This window comes from Numenius arquata, chromosome 15 (genome assembly GCF_964106895.1).
Source record: "Numenius arquata chromosome 15, bNumArq3.hap1.1, whole genome shotgun sequence".
NCBI classification, from domain to species: Eukaryota; Metazoa; Chordata; class Aves; order Charadriiformes; family Scolopacidae; genus Numenius; species Numenius arquata.
The window spans coordinates 9,792,193-9,815,689 of NC_133590.1; the positions used below are offsets into that span (position 1 = coordinate 9,792,193).

General features: G+C 39.7%; 1 protein-coding gene across 1 annotated transcript; it reads left to right on the top strand.

Moving 5' to 3' along the window:
* Positions 1-4,145: 4,145 nt before the first annotated feature.
* Positions 4,146-19,164, top strand: LOC141472291 (pancreatic lipase-related protein 2-like). Its single transcript, XM_074159206.1, has 13 exons — positions 4,146-4,205; positions 4,388-4,436; positions 5,679-5,833; positions 7,901-8,026; positions 8,986-9,120; positions 10,068-10,176; positions 11,246-11,365; positions 11,444-11,566; positions 13,920-14,035; positions 15,416-15,545; positions 16,973-17,084; positions 17,216-17,375; positions 18,985-19,164. Exons 1-13 carry the CDS (start codon positions 4,146-4,148, stop codon positions 19,162-19,164), a joined length of 1,575 nt encoding a protein of 524 aa, XP_074015307.1.
* The last annotated feature ends 4,333 nt before the right edge of the window (positions 19,165-23,497 follow it).

Here is a 23,497-nt window from a genome sequence, read left to right on the forward strand (position 1 = left end):
TATGACAAGTGGGTTCAATTACAATTAAAGAATAAAAAGAGGAATAAAATTAGCATAAATAGCTCTGCACAATAACTTAAATGAATTATCCCCATTAGTCCTATTTTTTATCATATTATATGCACCGTACCTCATCACCTAAGTTCGGCTCTTACAGATGTTGCCATAGAAGGGAGCTTTTAGGAGAGACTGCACAAGGTTGTGTTTGAGATGGAGAAAGAACCTTCTTCCACTTTTGGCCACTTAGTCCTTCAAGAAAACACACGTTCATTGACCAGACTTCCAGATAGAAGGAATTTTCCTCACTGGTTTTGGTAATAGAGGGCAAAAGTCTAATGTTCATCTACTCCTGCTGAAGGAATAAGCAGTCATTTTCCCACCTCCCCTGACATATAAGGGAAAAACAGAAGTCGGCCTGGAAAAGAGATAAAGGTATGAATGTGGTCTATAAAATTAAGAGGATCACGGAGAAGGCAATCACAAAATGACTTGTTAATTTTCTTTCACACTAGTAACAGGGGGCATGAAACGAAGCTGGCAGTTCCACACCTCAAGCAAACAAAAGGAGATGATTCTTCTCACAATTGCATCATTACAACATGCAGCTGCTTGATACAGGATGCTGGGTGTGCTACAGGTGTGCGTGAGTCCAGAAACAGCTTGGACAAATTCATGGAAGAGAAATTCTCAAGAATTTCTCAGGGATGGGGAGCCAGCACTTTGTGGCTTGATGCTTCCTGCATGGGTCCCAAATAGTACTGAAACAGTTAAAGTGAGAAGTTTTTTAGAATCTGACACAGAAGTGCTGACATCTAACAATGTTGCTGAGCTACGAGCTTTCCTGGTATTACTAAACCAGCATAAAAAACCCGTTTCATGCTTGTCTGCTGGAGTAAATCCTCTAATTTGTTACAAATACAAAGATGCCTTGCTCTCCCAGTCACTTTGTCTTGAACACTGGAGGAGAGCTGTGGCATCTCGCTGACTGCTGAAAGGCAGGTGAATGTCACCAAATCACTTCATGTGTTCTGGGAAAAGCCTAGAGAAGTAAGGTCCAATTGCTGCTCAGTGCTAGCTGGAATGATGATTTATAAGAACTGTGTAGTACATGTTTGCATCTAGGATGTGAGACAATGATGCTGTCATCATAGGTAAAAGTCAAAAGCCCTTAAATGTCTGTCATTCTACCTTTAACTTAGCAAAATCACTGAATCTTGTAAGTGGTCTGAAATCTTTACCACAAGACTCCTGTTGATGTCCATGTTGCAGCAGGGGGTTAAGGTATGGTTTGGGACTATAATACCAGGTTCCAGAAAGGCTTCATCATGTAATGGGTAATTCTGATTTCTTGAGCTCCCCAGAGAGCACATGCATCAAAATACTCTCTTTACTTTACATAGGTAAAATCTATGAATTCAAACTGATGAGAATAATTTATTGAATCAACTAGGTTAATTTAAAAGTTTGAGTGACCTGCTTCTGCAGTAAACTTTCCTTCTGAAGTGGGAAGAAATTGTGAGGATAGAATGAAGTGAGGTTTTGGTCCAGTATTATATATAATAGAATGAAATCAGAAGCAGGTAATGTAGATTAGATACTAACTTTGTAAATTCTAGTGAATCAGCCTTTCTGAGTTTGTCTATAAATGCTTAGACATACTAAAAAAACAGGCATCCACTTTTTTTGAATGTGATACTACATCACCTGGGCATCAGACCCGAGCATACCATACACTGCAGTATCACAGCTCTGGGCACCTCTAACTGTCACTGAATCCAGTTTTGGCCAGGAGGACTGAGGACATCTTGGAAGCACAGATTTGTTCTGAGTGTTTCTTTTAACCACTTCTTCCAAACACCTGGTCAGGAATTTTGTTTGCTGAATTCTATTGGTGACTGGTTAACTGATCAATTTGCACCCTCACAACACTCTTTAATTGTGTGAGCAGATCACTCGAATTTTAATGTAATTCAACACTTTATGGGACTAACTTAGTCCTTAAGAAATGAAAAAAACAAACTCCCTAAGATACATACTAACCTTCCTTCTGAATTTTTTGCTAGGGTTATGGAGCACAGAGATAGAGGATCTATTTGCTTCTACAATCTTTATCTGAAGTAGTTAACCTTTCAAGGCTAGCTAAGAAGAAAGGAAAAAAAAAAAAGGCCTGGAAATGTTTTTGTGCCTGGCATTCTTAGGAATCACTTTAACCCAGTTCATATTTGTATGTGCCAGATATGAGATAAGTCATCAGTCACTGCAAAGGATTATACCAAAAGGGAGTCTCCCCTTTTTCTACACCTTTGGCTTAGGAGGTGCTGAAAGTCACCCAATATACCTAAAGGGTTTAACGCTGAAATGTTGAGTTGCGAGTTTCTCATTTGTGTCTACATACAGGAAGAAAGATTTCCAGGGAAGCCTGAGCAGAAATGTTACCATAATAGTATGACAGCAATATAGTACTATGTGAGAAGACATCATTATCAAAACACTAAAAACTAAAATTACTGCAATTAATACAATTTAATTATGAAGATTCATGGTGATCGGATGTGGTGACAATCTGCCCAAGGAACTGTTCTCCCCTGTTTAAAAATATTCTGTCGTCTTTTCAAAGAAAAGTCAGGTAGTTCATCCACTGGTGAAATTCTAGACAAGAGAACTACCAGATGAAGAAATAACAGAAAACAGATTTATATTTTTTATCATTTTTCATCCTTCTCTCTTCTTTCTGCCTTTTCTCAGGTAACAGCTTAAACCCCACGAACATACACACTAGCTGATTCCACTGTTTGTGTCTTGATGTTGTAATGGTAGACTAAGCTATCAAATACAAATTTGAAAATTTGCTTAAGAATGTAAATTATTTAAGGCAGGAATCAGCTCCAGGAAGGATGGTTTCGCTACTAAAAAACTGGAGTAGTACCCAAAGGATTGGGGCTCTGCTAGGGTCTTTCGGTGTGATGCCAAGTCATGAATCCCAACTCAGCATTTCACCGAGACGAGCAGCCGAGCCGATGACAGAGCCTTGTTCCTGATCCTGAAAGGCTGTGTGTTTGTTCAGTGTTTACTTCCTAGTACTTTTTAGCTTTAAAAGTAATTACTGACGGGTGACAATAACACCCTATTTGAAACTTTGCATTAAACAGGTGGAGTCACGCAGTAACTGGTCTGACCTGGTTCGTGTTATCTCAAATGAAGCATACCTGACACAAAGAGATCTCTTTTGGCACTACCCAGCGAAGTCACAGATGCAGCTGGGAAGCACGAAGCCTCGTGCAGCAGCGGTGGGGTGAGTGTCCCTCTGCCGTATGCCCTCCCTGGGCAGGCACAGTGCTGTCCTGCTCCATTCCAGGCTCCTCAAAGGGCTTCTACAAGGCTTGCCGCAATCAACTGAGAGGTGGACCCAAAGAACTTGCTCTGAGCCTTGCCAAGGTAAAATGGGATGCATTGGAGACAAGAAGATCTAAGGAACTTAAATAAGGTGCATCATGATAAGAAGTAGGGTATTTGGTGAGTGGCTGGAGGAGAGGAGATGGAAGCAGGACATGATTGAACCTGCAGTGGTTTTCACGGGGATGAACTCTTCACTCCTAAGAATGTATTACTGACTTTAGGGGACTGGGGTGGGGACAGCAGGAAGGGGATGCAGAGCTCTGCCTGTGCAGGGCTCATTGGAGAACCAGGGCCTGATATTAGAGTTTTCTAAGAATAATCTTCTATACTTTGAAGATAAGTTACTGGTAGTGGTAGTAAGACTACATATAAAAGGCTTTCCCTACTTCACCTCAAAGTAAATGAATGGTTCCATTTACTCCAATGCTTACCTATCAGCTGGTGATTAAGTGATCAAGCAGATCAGGGCTGATAAGCCTACATGGCTGAGAGCAATGAGCAAAATGAGTTTTCAAGACTATATGATTTAGAAACACAGATTGTTTGTTCCTGGTTTCTTTTAAATCCAATTACTGAATCACTGAATAGAGTAACTTTCCTACTAAATGCTTGAAGAAACTTCACTCTGTAAAAAAATATTGTAATTCCTTTAAGAATTTCATTTTCTTGCTCATAAATTGCAGTGCTAGAGGAAAAAAAGGTCCTACAAAACTTCTGTTTGTCAAGGTCAGGAAGACAATCTTTAAGAGATGCTTAGAGATTATCCTGCATATGCAAAATCTCCATGGCAAACAGAAAGAATCCCAAAAGTATCTTCTGGAAACCTTGCTATCTTTAAGGAAGCATTGATTCTTTGGGATCAAACTCATTAAATGCCTGAAGTACTCCCATGGCCACTACGACTTCTTTTTTAAATGGATCAAGGAAACCCTTAGGTGAGTTCCAGATTCTATTTTTAATTAGGTATGAACTGTGTTCTTATTTGTTTTAGATGTTTGCAGTATGGATCACTACTCTTTTTCTTCTTCATGCAGCCAGAGGTAAGACCCATAGTTGATAAAATCTATAAACTGTAAAAATTGTTGTGTGCAGCTTACACCAGAATAACCATATTTTAGAAAAAGGATGTGCTTTGGAATGGATTTAACAAACATCTTCATTAGGAGCACATTTGATATTAGGAAAAAGTTTTTACACTGAAAGGGTTATTAAAAAGCACTGGAACAGGCTGCCCAGGGTAGTGGTTGAGTCACCATCCCTGGAGGTACTTAAAAGACGAGTAGACATAGTGCTTAGAGATATGGTTTAGTGATGTTTTTTGTCAGTGTTAGGTTGATGGTTGGACTTGATATTCTGAAAGGTCCCTTCCAACCTAAACGATTATATGATTCTGTGATTCTATTTCCAGTATATATCACTCTGCCCCTGCATTTTGTACAGAGTAACAAACAGGTCAAGTCATGGTGTGATGTAGTATGAATCTGTCGCCTGTCCTAGGTAAAAGTAGTTTCTCATTGTTTTCAGTATCTTTTTAATGGCAATAAAAATTACTTGGGATTTCACAACTGTGGTGCTATAACAGTGGGTAAGGATGACATTTAATGGCAAGGCCTGTATGTCATATTTGCATCATTACTGTATTAAAGCCACAATAGAAATTGGGAAACTTTAGTCCTTCAGGCACAGATCACGCTTCCTGAGGCTGTGCTCTGCTCTAGGTTTCCACTCAAATTCCACTTTACTGCTTCTACTAAAATCTGACGGTGATAAAAAGATAAGGGAGATGTTTAATGCACGTTATGGAGCAACCAGAGGTATCTATTTTAATGTTTTGGTTTTGTTTTACTCCTTCATGAATTGTTGCACAAGACATAACAATTTAGATAATCCCTGGAGAAGCAGCACTAATTTGAAGGACTGTTCTGCACTGGCAGCAAAAGCTGGTTTGTTCTCTGCTTCCACAAAGGATCCAGATTTTATTATCTTTTTCCTATGGTTGTGTTAATGAGTTTGACAAAATAAGTCATGGGTTCACCAAACTGAGCTCTACACTATATTTGCAACAGGAATCGGTCTTGAAGTTCAAATCCCTGCTACACGCACAAGGCACAGGAGCACAACTGAGCCCCTTAATGAAAAATTAACACAGGTCCCATCCTAATCTGAACCAGCCATTTTCCGCTTCCCTGGTATAAACACTATCCTTCCAGCTCCTTGTAAAATGATGGCAGCCTAACCCGCTACCTTCCCAGAACACTAACTTTTTTCTTTGCGTACCCCAGGAAGGGAAGTTTGCTACAAAAGGCTTGGATGCTTTACAGATAGCCCCCCTTGGTCTGGGATCCCAGGGAGAGAGCTAGCAGGCTTGCCCAGCTCTCCAGAAGATGTGAACACCAAATTCCTTCTTTACACTAGAGACAACATCATAAAATACCAAGTAAGAAACTGCTTGTTTTTAAACACTGATAGTATATAACACATTCAACAAATTATACATATAAAAATATATTCTTTTCTCCTGTATTTTTGCTCACGAGTCCCCATGAGAAGCCTCAATTCTGTATTACACACAGACACGCCATCATAATTTTCTTCCATCTTTTTTCTTTTTCCTCATTTCAGCTCTCTGATGAGCCAGGTATATTTATAACATGTTAATCACAGCATTCTAACACAAGTCACCTGGGATATTTCGGATATGTTTTATATACTTCTCTACAGTAAGCTAAATTCATTTTCAGATTTAGCATTATAAAGCCAGAGGTAGGGAAGACAGTACAAAAGGAAAGTTCAATCTTGGCTCCTGTATGTCTCCAGATTAAAAACATGTTTCAGGCCCATACACAAAACTCAGGGATGTGGTTCATACACGATTACTCAGTCCTCAACTATATACAATTGGTCTCAGAGGCTCTGCTTATGTGGTTGCCAATGCTGAGCCCTAAGCGCAGGTAGACAGCGAAGAGCGAAGATCAGAAGAGTAAGTTTCTGTGTTCAACACAGAGAGGAAGGAAAACAAGATGAAAAATTAAAGGAAAGCTTAGAAAGGAAAATGGGAGACTAAAGAAAAGATGAAGAAGACAATGAAATCATATGTGGAAAAAGAAGGAAACAACTGAAAAGAGAACAAAATGTGAATGGAGAAGGAAATAAACAAATATTAAACATTTTTTGGAAGAGTGGGACTGAGAGAACATGGAGACTAAAAAGCTAAAGAAAAAGACTGTAAGATATAGCATGGAGAGAGCTTGGAGGTTCCTCTTACAGAGAGCTGATCTGGATTATCTCTCATGAAGAAACATCAAGGTAGAGAAGCACAGAGACAGCAGAGTCTGGAGCTGTATGGAAGAAAAAAACATATCTGCAAACGAGTGGCAGCAAGAGGAAGCTCTAGACTGTGACAGACCGACAAATGGAAGTAGCTAAAAGGAGCCTGCAGGACTGCATGGGATGGATCAAATGGGAATGTCCTGAAATATGCCAGAAGCGTGTCAAGCCTTTCCTCTGAAGACCAGGAAAAGCACACAGCAGGACGCTCAAGGTGTTGGAGGTGTCTGGGCTGGGCTGTAGCATGAAGCAGTTTTGTGGAGCTACAGACTAGTCTGGTGAAAGAAGAGAACTGACCATCAAAGAGCGTGAATTTTACTTGGACAAAGAGCAAGAAAAATGAAGCAATTAATATGAAAGGGCAAGGGCGGGTGCAATTTGTTGCTGTTGTTGGCTTGCATTACATGAAAAAGGCTTCAGAGCTGTTTTTTTATATAAACGGCAGTCACAAACATTGGAGGCATTTAACGATTACTCCTGAATCACCTCAGAACAAGTCCAACATCTCTAGCTGAGGAAGCCTATGACGTTTTGACTTTAATCAATCTTTCACTGAAGGTGAGATGTGTGCTAATTAGTATGTGACATCCCCTTTTAAGCTTATGAAACCATAACAAAATATAAGTAAGAGCCAAATTTTAAAGCAACCCAGTATTCAGAATTTTTTTTGAAGAAAGTAACACCTTCCTTCCCAATAAACCCCAAGATACCTACACAGCCTCTGATGTTCTAAGCCTGGTGGGCTTTCTTATGCTGTCTGGAATATATTTAGGATAAAATATAAATAAGCTTAGAGATGAAGGTCTTATCTTCAAAGAAAAAAGCAAGAAAAGTAGTTACAGATTCAAAGTCAACCACTTAATACCTTGCAGAAGATGCTAACTTTATATTTCTGTGGCCAAGTTTGATAAAATCTTGTATTTACATGGCACGTTGTACCAGTATATCTCAAAGCATTGTGCAAAGGATGCCAATATTATTAGTTCAATTAACTAGAGGAAGTGAATCATTTGATTAATTGATATCCCCCAGCAAGGCAGTTTAAGAGTGAGGAACAAGACCCATCTCTTCAGAGTCCAGAACCGTTCCTTAACCATTCTGGTGCTCTGCTTTGGATCAAAATGTACAGTGAGATGGAACTATCACATCCTTGTTGTTTTCTGGTTTTTTTACACAGAAAATTTCTGCTAAAAATCCATTGACTATCAAAGCTTCAAATTTTCGACCACACAGGAAAACTCGCTTCCTTATACATGGCCATCTTGTTGGAGCGGACCTCCTCTGGATAACAAATATATGCAGGGTACAGTACGACTATTGACATTTTACTTGTGTTTGAAAGCGCAAATATCCATATCCCCCCATTAACTGATTTTAAATTCCCACATAAAATTTACACCTCTGTTCACTTGTTGATTCAGGGAATAAACGAGGGGAAAAAAAACTGAGAATGAAGCTCAGTTTGACACAACCACCCTCTTGTTCCTAGTTATGAGTATAGCACACTTCAGCCTTCTGCTAAATGCCCTCTTGCTGCATTCACCTCCACAGGGAAAGCTATAATTAATTGATTTTTCAATTCCTTGCCAATAATAAAGGGGGGGAAAAGTCACTTTTCTCACCTCAGCAAAAGGTTGAAAAAAACATTTCAGTTTGAGTGAGACGTTTGATCTAATAGAAACAAAATGTTGTTTGGTTTCAGATTGGTTTCATTTTATTTAGGCACATTTCAAAAATGAAATTGTTTCAGAATGAAAAATCAGAATGTTCCATTGCCAGAAGTATATAAATAGGATATTTTTGTTAAAATATATGAACTTTGGAACTGAACACTTCAAGCACATGCACACAAGTTTGCGAATCCTTTTAGATGGTCCAAGCATATAAATTTGGAAGAATAAAGTTTAAGATCAGATAAAAAAAGAGGTCATAATATCCTCTTTTTTCTAAGTAGGGTTCTGTCATTAAGAGAAGTTGACACCCTAAAGCCAACCAAGGCATCTGGAATAGAAAACAGAACCTAAGCAGTGTTCTGTTGTCTTTATACAGTGTTCACATCACTGCCTCCACTCTGCCTCCCCTGTGTTGATTCCTCAGTACTAGTAGGAATTAATATACTAAAGATGTGTCTTTACCAGTCACATAAAGAGACAAAATATGTTCCCAACTATAGGAAAACAAAAGATTGTTTGTATATTCCCTGCTAGTACTGTAATTAAAGCCCATTTCCTTTTGTTCTTCTGTTGTCATGTTTTCCACCAGCTCATGTTTCACATTGAAGATGTGAACTGCATTTTGACTGACTGGAGAGGTGGCTCTAGTGGTTTGTACACCGACGCCGTTAACAACGTCCGCATTGTGGGGGCTGAGCTGGTGTATCTGGTGAACCTTCTTGAGGTAAAAGTATCCATGGAACGTGAACACCGGCCCATAACCTGTATGGCAAAGGCTGTGTTCAGGGTGGCACCTTTAGGGTCAGGAGGTACAGACGTACTCAATAACACAGCTGAAAATGTCATAAAAAGTCTCTAATCCTGCACAAGTGGAAATACTTACTTTAGTGTCAGACCACAGATAAGCACGTCCCTAAAGCCGTACAGGCCATAGTTTCTGAAAGTTTTGCTCATGATGGGCTTTTTACTGGATAAAACATCAGATTAGAGACTGTCTAGAAAAATCAGAAGGGTGAAGAGTAGTAGTAGAGGGCCAACGTGGTTAAAACATCCCTTTGTGAGTCACACACACTGTTCCTGTGAGAACTGGATGGCAGCACAGAGAAGCGACTCTCCTGCAGCCACCGCTCTCAGGCTTCCCTTGCAGAGGCTCAGGTGAGCCTAGCACACCAGCAGCACTCCTGGCATGGTCCCCCCTGTCCTGCAGGACCTGGGTGATGGAGCATCTCCATAGCAGGACAGCCACTGGATTCACAGAGAGGGTATGTTGCCCTGAAAACTCCTCCACCACAGACCACTATCCTGACCAGACAAACAGGCTCAGGGGTGAGGCGCGGGGTCATTCTCCTTTTGGATAAGGAATGAGGGCAAATGCAGGGGAGCTGTGTGCAGAAATTCCCTTTTCCTTCTTTTCTATCATAAGGGCCAATTCCTAACAGAGTTACTCACTTTTAGAGGCATGATATACGAGGGGATGGGGTGAGTTAGGAACTGCTTCTCTTTTGGTACAGATCCCACCACCCTCAACAGTAACTTCCCACCCAAGACACTCCCCTCCATCACCCACTGGTCTGGCCGTATCCCGGCACAGCACGGGGCCGTGGTGCAGTGCCACAGTCTTGTATCCCCCGCTTGACACGCTTGTTTTCACCTTTCCATACATCTTCACAGAGAGATTATGGCTACTCTCCTGCCAACATTCATTTCATCGGCCACAGCCTTGGAGCACATGCCGCAGGGGAGGCAGGGAGGAGGAAACCTGGCATTGGAAGAATAACAGGTACCGAGGCTATTTCAGCTGATGACGCTTTATATTTTCATGCCACTTAAGAGAACTGAAGAATCACCTATGCTTTATAAACACACAGTACAGACCGCAATGTGCTGGTTTGTCATAATTAACAGCAGACAGCTAAACATGACAGCACACAAACGAAGCCATGTCCTATCACATGCCATGCATTTCACATGTCAACGTTCATAGCCCTGAGCTCAACTGCAACAGATCAGAAAGGTTTAGCTGTCCTGACTGTGGCTAAATAGAGGTCACTTTTCACAGGTCACAACAAGTCCTAGGGAGCAATCGGTTATGATTTTTAATGATATAGAAAAACAGGAAAAAAAACTGTATTACATGTGGAATAACAGACTTGTAAAACATTAGCAATTCTGTCATATTTGGTTTTAAAAGCCCACCCTAAACATGACTTTTTAGCAGTTCAAAAGATTGAAAATCTGAAACGAAAAACTAAAACCCCTAGATCTAATATGTCAGGATGAGACAGTAAATAGCCATGAAAATTCCCTGAAAAGGAAGCAAGCTATTAGTCTCATAGCTACACAGAGAGATGCGGCACATGACACGCTCACACATCACGATTTTTAAGAGCTCGCTGTTTTCTGCTTGCCTTTCTCCTCCAGTCAGTTCTTTTCTATGCATAGGCGTTGCTTTGACTAAGCTACATACACAGTGAGCAGTCACGTAAGCAAGTCAGGGAAACTGGGATTAGATTTTTGACCAAATAAAAATTCTCAGACAAGCCTACATGCTCGGAATAACACAGCAAGATTTCATGTCTTTCACTAACGAATAAAAAACCAAACCTCTTCTTATAACATTGTTCCTCAAAAGTAAGCCAAGCACCCATCAGCCTTTTTCTGCACTGCAATGCCTCTAGCCACCGTTCTATTAATACCCTGCTTGTTTTGCTGGCTGCCACGGACCACAAAATGGACTTTCATATGTGGAGTAAAGGTCAAAATGTAGTGACATACGGTGCACACAGACTGTATGTGATGACATACATGTAGTACTATTTACTTAATCAGATGTATCTCCATTTATTTAGGTTTGGATCCAGCTGGGCCCCTTTTTCAGTATACTCCCACCATGGTTAGGCTGGATCCTTCAGATGCAAAATTTGTTGATATAATTCATACTCATGCTGGTCATCTGTTCTTTGACTTTGGTAAGTTTTTTGCCCAAAGGCTGACTTTGGCCATGGCATATCTGAGAGTGATCAGCCTCAATTCATTCTGCATTTCAGCTCCAGGGATTCTTCAAACTTGTGGCCACCTAGATTTTTACCCAAATGGTGGGAAGAAGATGCCAGGGTGCAAGCAACTTCGGGTACCTCCTGCAACTCGGAATATCAATGACCTTATGAGAGGTAAATATATTTTTAAGAAGTAATACCTCATTATAAGCTACAGTTAGAAATAAAAGCTAGGCATTTTGAATCTATATATTATTTATATAGCTCGAATTTGGAGTAGGGAGAGAATGCTCAAAAACGGAAGATTTAAAGCTGCCTATGAAATACTCCTCAATTTTCTTATATATTAACCAAGGCAAATTCCAGATGGAAACTTCAGTTAAAGCATGCAGACTTGTTCATCACAACCTGTTACAAGAGCCTGCCGCTGTGCTGACCGACTAACCTCAGTGGGAATTCCACACATGAAGGACCAGTAAAGTTTCATTCAAGGATAATCCAAAAATGAGTATTTTAAAATCTGAGCTTCCCTTCTCCCTAGGAAGACATTAGTGCCAATGTTACTGGGCCTAGACATACTCATCCACACCATTAACAGTTTTAGTGTCTTCAAAGGGAACAGCACAAGGTTAAAAATACAGAAGATGATAAAATGACTGCTGCATTGATGGTTCATGTTCTTCAAAGAAAGCTGGGCAGTTAATCAGAATTACCCTGGGATCCAGCACAATAGATCCCCAAAATCCTGCCTTCTGGTCCTAACCTACAAAAATAAGAATATCTGTTATTCACAGCTAAATGTTTTGAAATCCCTACTGCTAGTTAAGTAATTGGCTTTCAAAAATGCTCAGTCTTAGAACTGGTTGGAAAACTTTGTAACAGAGGACTGAAAGCTGGCTGTGCACAAAGTCACTGGGAGCCAAAACAGTTTCCAACTGGACTGCATAAGAATGTCTGCCTTTTCAGAAAAAAAGAAAAACATTTAAATATTCTCCACAGATATTTCACAAGGCTGTTTGCAATGTTGTGTGGTGAGAGAGAAGCCCAGCTCAACTGAACACGAGTGGATGGAGTTGGTTGTTCCTGCAGCTCCTAAAATTAGAGACAGCCTTAGCTCCTGCCTCTTGGTTAAACCTTACTTTGTGCATATGTCTTCTGTTTGATAACATTTACATTTATATAGTGCTTTTATGTATTACAGGCTTTAGAAATGCTATTTAGTAACTTCTTTCTATGGCTTTTGATGCAGTAGGAGTATTCTGTTCCCATTGTATAGATGTTAAGTGAATTCCGCACTAGCAGAAAATAATCCAACAGTAAGAGCTGAAGTTTTTATAGTTTAAAGCACAGACCCTCCTGAATTAGTTTTAAAGAAGAAATGATAAAGAAAAGATAATGACAAAGCCTTGATGATGCAGATTATTTTCAGAAAAACAGACAAAAACAATTTTCAGAGGGGTTTTGGTGTGATTTTTCTTTTCACATGTAAAGAACAATGTGTGTCAACTGGTCAATACCAACTGGCCTGTCTTTAAGATGCACAGACATTGACAGTAGGTGAAATTCGGGTTTCACTATAAACTGTACCAATTTGTAATTACTTAGTGCCTCCACGACTTCACCCTGTGATTAGGTGGGCCTCCACACATGCTGAAGCAGAGTAGAGCCTATTTTTATACAACCTACTTTGGTATATTGTGCTTTGATAAAGGAGAGACTTTAGAGCCAATGAAGACAATACTCGTTACAAGGGACCTGTAAATATAACCCAAATTGCACTTTCTTCTTTGCTTATAAATTTCATTCTGATGGGAAAATGTACTTGTTTCAAATAATTCTGACAAAATCAAGGACACACTGCCAAACATCTTGCTTTTCAGAGCATTTCACAGAATCACCACTGTCAAATGACCACAGATTTCCTAGAGCTTAAAAACACTGAAAGCCACTGAAGTTAAAATAATTACTACAATTACCTTTAATTCTAGAAATGAGTGGAAACTGTGGTTTTACAAAATGTCACGTTGTGATAACAGTAAGCAAATGGAAATTACTTCATAGTAACTTCTATACGCTTTACAAACTGTAGCTATGAATTATTCCAGTCTTTGAAATATCAAAGGGAAATTCTTCTAAATCCTCCTTTATTCTCATGCTGAAGTAAAAGCAGTTAAATACCCATGGTTGGACAGGGAGCTGCATGACCTCCACCTTGGTGTATCTCCACCTCTGTGAATTTTGGCATGAGCACAGCAACACACAGATTAGAACCTAGCTCTCCCCCATCAAAAAAATATATGTAGCCATAGGTACACATTTTACTATAAAACCAAGTAAATCACACTTTAAACATCATCTAATTTTTACTTCTTTTTAATCTGAGACTTCAGATTAAACGTGACTTCAGATTAAATTAAATTTGTATGTGCAAATGCTTTCAAGAAAAAAAGACCTGCAAGTGTTGTTTTGGCATGGGCTTTCTGTTAACGTATAGCTTTAATCTTTTTTTACCTGGGCTTTTCCTCAGGATACAGAGCTTTTGGATGTGGACATAAAAGAAGTCTCCGGTATTATGCTGAGAGTATTATCACTCCCGATGGATTTGTTGGGTATCAGTGTGAAACATACCAAGATTTTGTATTGGTAAGTACCAGCTACATATTTATCTGAGGGGTTATAGCCCTGCCCTTCTTCTCTTAATAATTTCTGGGAAAACTTCTACGTCCTGGATCATGAGATACAGGGGGGCGGCTATGCAGACCCACTGACTACCCTTACCCAGACAATACCCAAAAACCAGGCAAAATATAAAAGCAGCAAACTCAAAAAAAAAGATCCAGATGAAAATAGGGCAGTAAATACAAAAATACAAACACCAAAACCACCAAAAACGGTTGCAAAGAGAGAGACGAAGAGCTGTGTAAGAAGGCAATGAGAAGCAGGGGCAAGGTTCACCTTTTGCATAGGTCAACAGTAAGGGACACTGGTTGAAGGAAGTCCATCTAAACCTGGTGGAACCCATCATCAAGAGGACAGCCTCTGGATATCAGAGATGTTTAAACATATGTATTATCAATAAACATCCATAGTATGCAGGGCAGGGGAGATATTTATACAGCACAGCATTATTCACACAACCCTTAGGTGGCACAAGAGAGAAGGAAGCATAACGTCCTGGTGTTTCGTGCCCAATATAACTAGGCTTTTAGTGGACCAATTCCGGCAGTGCTACTGAGGATTGGTGAAGGAGGAAGACAAATCTGAATTTGTTTCCATCTAGTCCCAGAAGGAAAGATTACAATGCTGTCGAAAAGTTGTTAATGTTTGTAGTAACGTTGCCACAGATCTTGAAAGCTTGATGTAATTCAGGACTTGAAAACCTCAACCATGTGCAATTTAGGGATGTGAGGGAAATGCTTTTTTTTTTTTTTTCAGTTTCATAATAAATTGATAATGATCATTTAGCCTTTTATTCATCTAATGCCCAAATAGCCAATTATCCAAAAATACCAGCTCCCACAGAACCTCCCAAATATCAAAACTGAACTACTGAAATATAATGCTATTTTTTCCAATTGCAATTAAATCACTTTCACCTAAAATATATACAGGTTTATCGTTTTCTTTTTTTTTAATGGACATCAAGGTCTTGATCTGAATGTGTGATCTATGCAGGCAACCTTTCAATGGACCCTATGAAAGACAAATATATTACCTGTATTTTACAGATCAGGTAGTAAGGCGCAACATGCATTAAGGTATTTACTTACAGTCTCTGCAAAATCATAAGGAATTAGGCCATATTTTCAACCTGTTTGTCTGTGATTTTCAGCCAGATGAAATAAGCTGACTGACAATGCCAACTCCTTTTTTCACCACACTGATAAATACTGAAAATATGATCTGAAGCAAATACCTTTCAAAAATGCTGGGAAAAAGCTGAAATACCTTAATTTCTTAAGGTTTAAGAAGTGGGATTAAAACAGAAAACATCTTGTAACACACATTGTAATTTTCCTCCAGGGAAACTGCTTCCCATGCCCGAAGGAAGGATGTCCACTGATGGGTCACTATGCTGATAAGTTTTTACATAAAACTGAAAAAGAACAGCAAAGGGTTTATTTAAACACAGGACCCTCCACCCCATATGCTCGTAAGTGCTCATTTTGGGTGGTGAATTCTAAAATGGCAGTGAATTATTTGTCAACAAATATCTTAGACTTCTACAGAGAGCTGCTGGAATTAATGAGCATCACTCAGTACAAAATCTAGAGTTTCAGGTGTGTTGGGAACATGCAGTACCAGCAGTGTCTGGGAAAGGCTGAGATAACTATAGAAACAGATCAGATCAACTGATGCTCACATCTGAGCTAGAAACCCTATTATAATTTTGTTAATTAGATGATGGCTTCAAAAAATTCTATAAAGCTGAAGGTGGGAGGAACATTATGCTTAAAGTGTGAAATTTCTAATCAACGTTGCATTGTTTTTATTGACAAAAATTTATGAAACTAGATCATTTTGGGGTATTTTTGCAAAACTCATCAAGCCAAAATGGCAGGGAGTAATACGAATTATAGTTTTAATTGTGATTAATGTAGAAGCAGCCACAGAACTGGGAAATAAGAAAACTCATAAATAAATTGTAATCCATCACAGGTGGTGAATTTCAAAGGCAGTAACTGAGAGAGGGTCTTTGAGGTCCTTATTCACTAGGCAATAAAATATGAAAGCAATATTAAGAGCAAAAAAAATAATAATCTTATGTCACATCTCCATAAAAGCAAAAGGTAAAAAAATGAATATAGAGTATTTGGGTATAGAGAAACTAGCCATTTCTCAAATCTGAATGAATACATTAATTTCAACATTTACAAACTGTGGAGTTTATAAAAACTATAGCCTGATATGAAGTAGGTGAAGAGATTCTCCTTTAAATAGCTGGAATTAAACCCAGTACAATAACTTCCCAAACCTGGTTTCTTGAAATCAGTGTGTGCTATTGCATCCGAGGCCCTCCTTCTGCCTTAGAAATACATGTGGGCTGAGAGGAGCTCCTGACCGCTGTTGGGCTCTGCACAGGTATAAGAAAAACCCTGAACACTCTGTACATCAGGATTATCCTGGGAAATCTGTTGGTTTTGTTTACTAACTTTAACACCACAGCAGTTCAGCGGAACTCACTTCATAGTTGAGAGCTGACATCCTACCCATGAGACCCCACAAATTGCTTACTTTGAGATTTGTAAGAAAATCTCAAATTGTAAGAAATTACAAAATTAAAAGCAAGGCCAAATGGAAGAGCAGGGTGCAATATTGGCCATGGCAGATTAAATACTCAGCATAGTCAGTAGGTCAGGAAAGATCAGATTTGCAATTTAGACACTGTCAAGGAAATTAGCACTACCACAATCACACAGAACTAACATTTGCCTTAATAAATAGTGACATTTTATTTGCTTCCAAGCACATTTGTGCAATCCTTTCCTCTCCCTGAAAGACACTGAAACACATGAGAAGTTTTACCATTAGGAAAGAAATCTCCTCACAACCATAATCTATTTCATTTTGCTTTCAAAGGCTGGCGAAAAGAGATACGCGTCAGAGTATCTGCCACAGAAACCATGAAGGGAAATATAGATATAGCCTTGACTGGAACTAACGGGATCAGCAAAAAATATACAGTTGACAAGTAAGTTTAACATGACTGCTGAAAAAATGGAAAAATGGTAATACCCTTTGTGCCTAAACTTTAGCTTTCCCCTTTCCCCCTCTCATTTGTAAAGAAGACAGAGCATCACTTCTGTGCTTTTCTTTTGACAGGGGCACTTTCAAACCAGGCAACACATACTTGAACTATATTGATACAGAAATTTCTGGGAACATTTCAAAAGTTGAGTTTCTCTGGAAAAAACATCTAGGTCATGTAGATGGTTGCATGGGAGCTGAAGAAGTCAGAATAATATCTGGTGAAAATGGAAATGTGTGAGTACATAATTGAATGGTGTTTCATTCCATGGGGCCGGGGTGGGGGGAAGGGAGGAACAACAAACAAACCAACCAAACAAAAAAACAGCAAAAGGGAAAAAGATACCCAAAACACCTTTGCATGGTATTGATAGTTCAATGGAATGAGGTTCAACAATGCCAAGTGCTGGTTCCTGCACTTGGGTCACAATCACCCCATGCAGCACTACAGGCTTGGGGAAGAGTGGCTGGAGCTGCCTGGCAGGAAAGGACCTGGGGCTGTTGGTCAACTGCAAGCTGAATATGAGCCAGCAGTGTGCCCAGGTGGCCAAGGTGGCCAACAGCATCCTTATCTGTATTAACAGTAGTGTGGCCAGCAGTGTACTGGGCACTGGTGAGACCCCACCTCGAGTGCTGTGTCCAGTTTTGGACCTCTCACTACAAAAAAGACATTGAGGTGCTGGAGTGTGTCCAGAGAAGGGCAATGAAGCTGGTGAGGGGTCTGGAGCACAAGTCTCATGAGGAGCAGCTGAGGGAGCTGTGGATGTCTTGTCTGGAGAAAAGGAGGCCGAGGGGACTCCTTATCGTTCTCTACAACTCCCTGAAAGGGGGTTGTAGCGAGGTGGGTGTTGGTCTCTTCAAAAGCAATAAGGACAAGAGGAAAAGTCCTCAAGTTGCACTAAGGGAGGTTTAGATTGGATATTAAGAAAAATTCCTTCACCCAAAGGGTTGTCAAGCATTGGAACGGGCTGCCCAGGGAAGTGGTTGAATCACCATCCCTGGAGGTATTTAAAAGACATGTAGGTGTAGAGCTCAGAGACATGGTTTAGTGGTGGACTTGGCAGTGTTAGGTTAATGGTTGGACTCAATGACCTTAAAGGTCCCTTCCAACCTAGATGATTCTATGCCCCTTAAAGCAAGTGGGTTTAAGTACCCAAAACAAGAGACATGGCAGTACCTGGGTGTTTGGCTGACTACAGTTACTGCCACCAGCTCAGCACTGTGGCCAGACTTCCCCAAAGAAGAGCGATATGCGATCTGAAATTCTGGGGCGGTGTAGCCCTGCACTTGTGAGAAAGGTACAAGTTTTTCTCCTAAATTGGAGCACATCAGAAACAGCTCTGCACGGTGCAGCAGTACAGTTCCCTCAACAGGGTACTTTAGGCTGATCCCAACCTGATCCTATGGGCCGGGTGCCCACAAGCATCTGCAGTACACTACGTACACTTCTGGAACACACCTCTCCTCGTAGTTTTAATCAAAATGAACCCAGCTGATGTGTCCCGACACCACTCTGTCATGTAAACCAAAGTGCAGTAAGTGGGGAAAATGGAGTGAGAGATTCAAGATTCCCTTCAAAAGCGCAGTCCTGGTCCAAATTAAGACACTAACGAAGTCTGAGCACAAAGGCAAATACGTCTTAAAATTTAACAATTAGTCACTAACTAGTAATTCTTTAAAAAATCATTTGATAACACACACTTTATTTTCTAAGTCTACAGGAACTCATGCTTTGGCCTAACATGACATAAAAATAGGATTTATATTTCTAATCTTGATCTGCTGCTAAAAGAATGTCCCGTTGTGCTGAAATATATTTCCTTAAACTCTCCCTCCCTCCTCAGGTCTGTGTTCTGTGGCTGTGGAACCGTGCGACCAAGCACATGGCAAGCCCTGACGCTTTGCTGAGGCTCGGCAAGGAATGCCGTGGTTGTCCACTGTGGCAACCCTCACCATGTGGAAGAGCACATGCTTCCTCAAGTCAGCAGAAAAAATATTCACAAGGCTCCTTCAACAGATTATGAAAAACTTGCCCAGTCCACTACGAAAGCTCTATTTCCAAATTAATGTTGTCAGCTTTTATCCGTAGAGGGGAGTTACATTTCTGAGTTTCAGTTACGATGACCGCTAACGTGTATTTCACTAGTAACACACACCTGCAGTGTGATTATATTTCAAAGTCAAGGGGGAAAATAATAAAATAGGAAAAAGAAGCCTTAGTCAATTCACCTTCAAAATGCACTTAGTTATCTTAGAAGGAGCATACAAAAAGAAAAAAAAAATGAAAAAGAAGGAAGAAAGATGAAAAAAAAGAAAAAAGAAAGAAGAGAGGAGAAAAAAAGAAAAAGAGAAACGAAAAAAAAAGGTATGGGGAGGGAAGAAAACAAAAAAGGAGCATAGACAAGCAAATTCTTTAGTAGCACCTTCTTCCTTGTTCAGCAAAAAGACGCTTCCATGCTTTCAGAAGCATCTGATTGTTTATGTGTCAGGAGTCTGAGGAATAATTTTAAATATAAAAACAATCAGAGTTTAAATGGTGTTTCCTGACGTGTCCTTGCTTCCTGAAGAACACATTTAAACAACATTTTAGCAGCACATCCAAAAGAAAGCTTAGGAACTGGGATTGCACACCGAGACATACAGTGGACCTTGACAAACTCTACCATCAAAAGTTCACCATGAGTCAAGTAGAAGAGCTTAACGTACAGCAAAATATTTGATTGCTGCCTTTTTCCTGGGGAAGAACTCATTGATTTGTTCTATTCAAGACGCTCATTGATGTGCTCTGCTGAACACTGGGTGAGCTGGGACTCTTTCTTTATGCCTGAACCAGGCATCTTCTTCATCAAAACTATGCTGTGCTATTGAGGATCTTCAATTTTCTGGCAGCTTTCAAAGTAACTATTTTCTCTTTATCATTGAAGCTGAATTTTCCACCTCTAACTTGCCTTTCTGAAGCCGCTGAAGTTGGGCTTGAGTTGCATTATTTGCACTACTATACAGCACTGCCGCCCCAATATTTGGCAGCATTTTGGATATACTGGTTAATAAAACCAGGCTACTAAGAGTTATCGGCATCAGGCAAAATAAGCTAAGACTGTTTCTGTTTCAATACAAGCTAACAATCCTCTTGGTTTTTAATTGCCCACTGTGGTCTAAGATACACAGCTAATTTTTAAATCTAATGTGAGGTTTATCATTTGGGTACAGAAATCCTGTGTGTGAATCACATTGGGCAATGCTGATCTGTCCCTCCTAACAACTGACTATTCCAGAATACTTCCAGTGAGGTTTACCAGAAGGTGTCAATGAGATGGGTTACACAAGGCTGAACATGAGTGATGAACAGGTGTGTTTCAAATTATGCAGCAATAATTTTGAGATGTCAGAGTCCAGTCACCTCCTGTGAAGTTTGCCAGAGGAGCTCACTTAGAAGGTTTGCAGCCAAGTTGACGAATCAGATGTCTACCTTCTCAGACTCGCTGGTCTGGTACCCTTGCCATCACCACCCACACAGAGTAGGATCCAGAAATCATCCCATCCTCCTCTGCCCCTTAGGGAAACTCCTTAGGCAAGACCCCCTTCTTGTGCAAGTAGGGACTCTCCTCTCTGTGCTCCCCTGGAGAAGAACCAAACAACCCCCCCCCCCAGGTACTTCTACGCAGTTGGGAAATATCTGCAGCTAGTAATTACACCATCTAATATCCTTCATAAATCAGGCATGGCTCCCTGCCCCAGAGTTGCACAAATAAAGGAGACTCAAGGAGAGGAAAAGGAATACTTATTTTCCCTTTCTAAAAGTCAGGAACTGAAGCAAAAGAGGGTGACCCTTTTGTGACCCTTGGGGTCACAAAAAAGTGTGCAGCAGGGCCAGGGGCTGGATTGGGTCATTGGATGTAACGACATGAGACCGCAGTGTGCGCAGTGCAATGCAGGCCATCGCTTCTCACAGGAAGGAAGCAACGTCCTCTTGAACTCAAGACATCTGCAAAGACCGTCCTCTCCTACCTCCAAACTTGGCTGTGCCACTTCTGAAATTCTAGAAATTGATTTGAATTTTTTATGAAAAATAAATCATAGTCTTACTTTCAAAAATACAAGCTTTCATTTTGTTTAAGCTATTGATTTCAACAGCATTCTGACAAAACATGACAGCTCATATGGGCTGATGACTTCTGCTATAAATGTCGTCCAGCTGATTAGACTACTTAAAAATATACATTTTCTCACCCAATCAGTTCAGCTAAAAATAAAATAGTGCATTGATTTCTTCCCCTTGTGTTGTCCTGTTTTGCATTTTTGTTATATATTGTTTCTTGAGTTAATTTTCATTCTTTGGTATCATAAACATCAACACTACACTTCTTTGCTAGTACATCTATCGATAGAGCAAGAGATTTAAAGCTAAAAGTGAAAAAAAACCCCACCACTGACAGCATCTGTGTGTTGCTGGTAACAAATAGGCTTCTTTCTGTTTCTTTCTGTGTTTAAAAATTAAAATTGTTGCTTGTATGAAACCTTTGGATACTATCGCTTCATATTAATGGAGCCAGTCCAAAAAGTGCAAGGGTTTGATATTTCACAAGACAATCTGGCTTTGATAAAGACTGGAACAGGTAATTCTTTCATATATTCACAACAAGGTAAGCCAACTTCTTAAAACAATTTAAATTGCATCTTTAAAATGTCAAGTGAGATGCACCATTTGATATATTCGGCTGTCATGTTGAAAGGTAGCTTTTTTTTAATTGAGTGTGCTTCATTTGTCTAGAGTTTTTAAGGACATATTATGATTTGCATTCAGTCTTTTATGTTATTTAAATATTCTGCAACACTATGAGTGCTTCAGAATTACAATACAAATTTCATTTAATACTCCTTAAGCATTTGTTCACTACAAAAATTATGCCAAAGTACATTACTAACAAAGCCATTATAAAACATTCAGCCTCAGTCCCTTTGCTCTCTCTTGACACTCTTTTGTCAATGGGGTAAGGCAAAACAAACACACGTACAAACAAACCTCTTAAATCTTTTATAGAAGAAGGGAACAGCAATAAGTAATCCAAAGTAATAACTTTTTGCTCCACTTACATCATCTGTATTTACTTTTATGTAACGTCAGAAAAATAATTTTAGAAGAAAACATATACTTGTCATAAAGTGATATATGCAGGTATGCTAATGAGAAAACAAGGACCATTTTTGTCAGTTCTCCATTAACAGCAATAAAGCACTCTATGGCATAGCACAGCAGACTCTTCTTTCCAAAAAGCACAGCCTATCTAAATGTCGCTCATAAATATTTGTGAGCCCAGAATGAAAAGCATAAGAATAATTAAAATTAATTAAACAAAACTTATAGGTGGAGACCACAACGTTCAGTTTATGTAGTCATCTCTTTTCCCACTTTTGATCGTACCTATTTTATTTCTGTGACTTTTCAGATTTTTTCATGCTACTCTAATGTCCTAAAACATATTGATAAAATCCTTGTAAATGAACCACAAATTTTCAGGAATAAGCCTACCAAGTCCTTTTGGTCTTTCATCTTTGTTAGAGATGAGGCTCGAGCAGACTTTTGTACAGAAAGCCTCCCCAGTGCCTTCGTTCTGCCTTTAAGACTCTCTCTTTTATGATTATATCATTTTATAGCCCCATCACTCGCCAGCATCTTTCCTTACAGAAATGCCATGGGAAACTCCATAATTTTGTCCAGGTAAAAATATGTCAGGCCTTTTTTCTTCTCTAGACAATCTGTATTTCACAGGTTCCCACATGATTTCTTATCAGTTTCTGTTTTTCTCTTCAGGCTTCCATCTCCCCAAGAAAAGCTAATTCTTTGTCTGCATTTTAGTAAGTTTTTCTGACTTCTCCCTTTACTTTAAGTTAGAGTCTTTATCTTTGGCATACCAGAAGTGAGTGAATGATTACAGTGGCTCAATGCCTGAGAACACACATCCTGAAGGTACTTATGGTAGATCTGAGATCTGGTTTTAATTTTTTTCAGCCCATAGTTGTGTCATACCAGTTACCAACCCTCCTGTAAGATCACATCACTTGGGAGCAAGTCTGTCTTCCCAGTTAGCATTCTTGCAGGGCCATCATCTCACTCCCTTCTCTTGCATTTCCCTCCTAGATATTTTGATAGCAAAATTATTTACCTACAGTTCCCACACTTTCTTCCTTTAGTGCAAATTAGTGATTTTTCCTGCAGCAAGCTCCAGTCCCCAAATGCATGTCTGTTATATAGAAGGTAAAATAAAACCTTTTAAAAGTGACTTTGCTGAGGCTTTAATGCAGTCAGGGTATTCTGTGTAACCCCTGGCTCTAACAGTCACATTTGGAAGGCTCCTG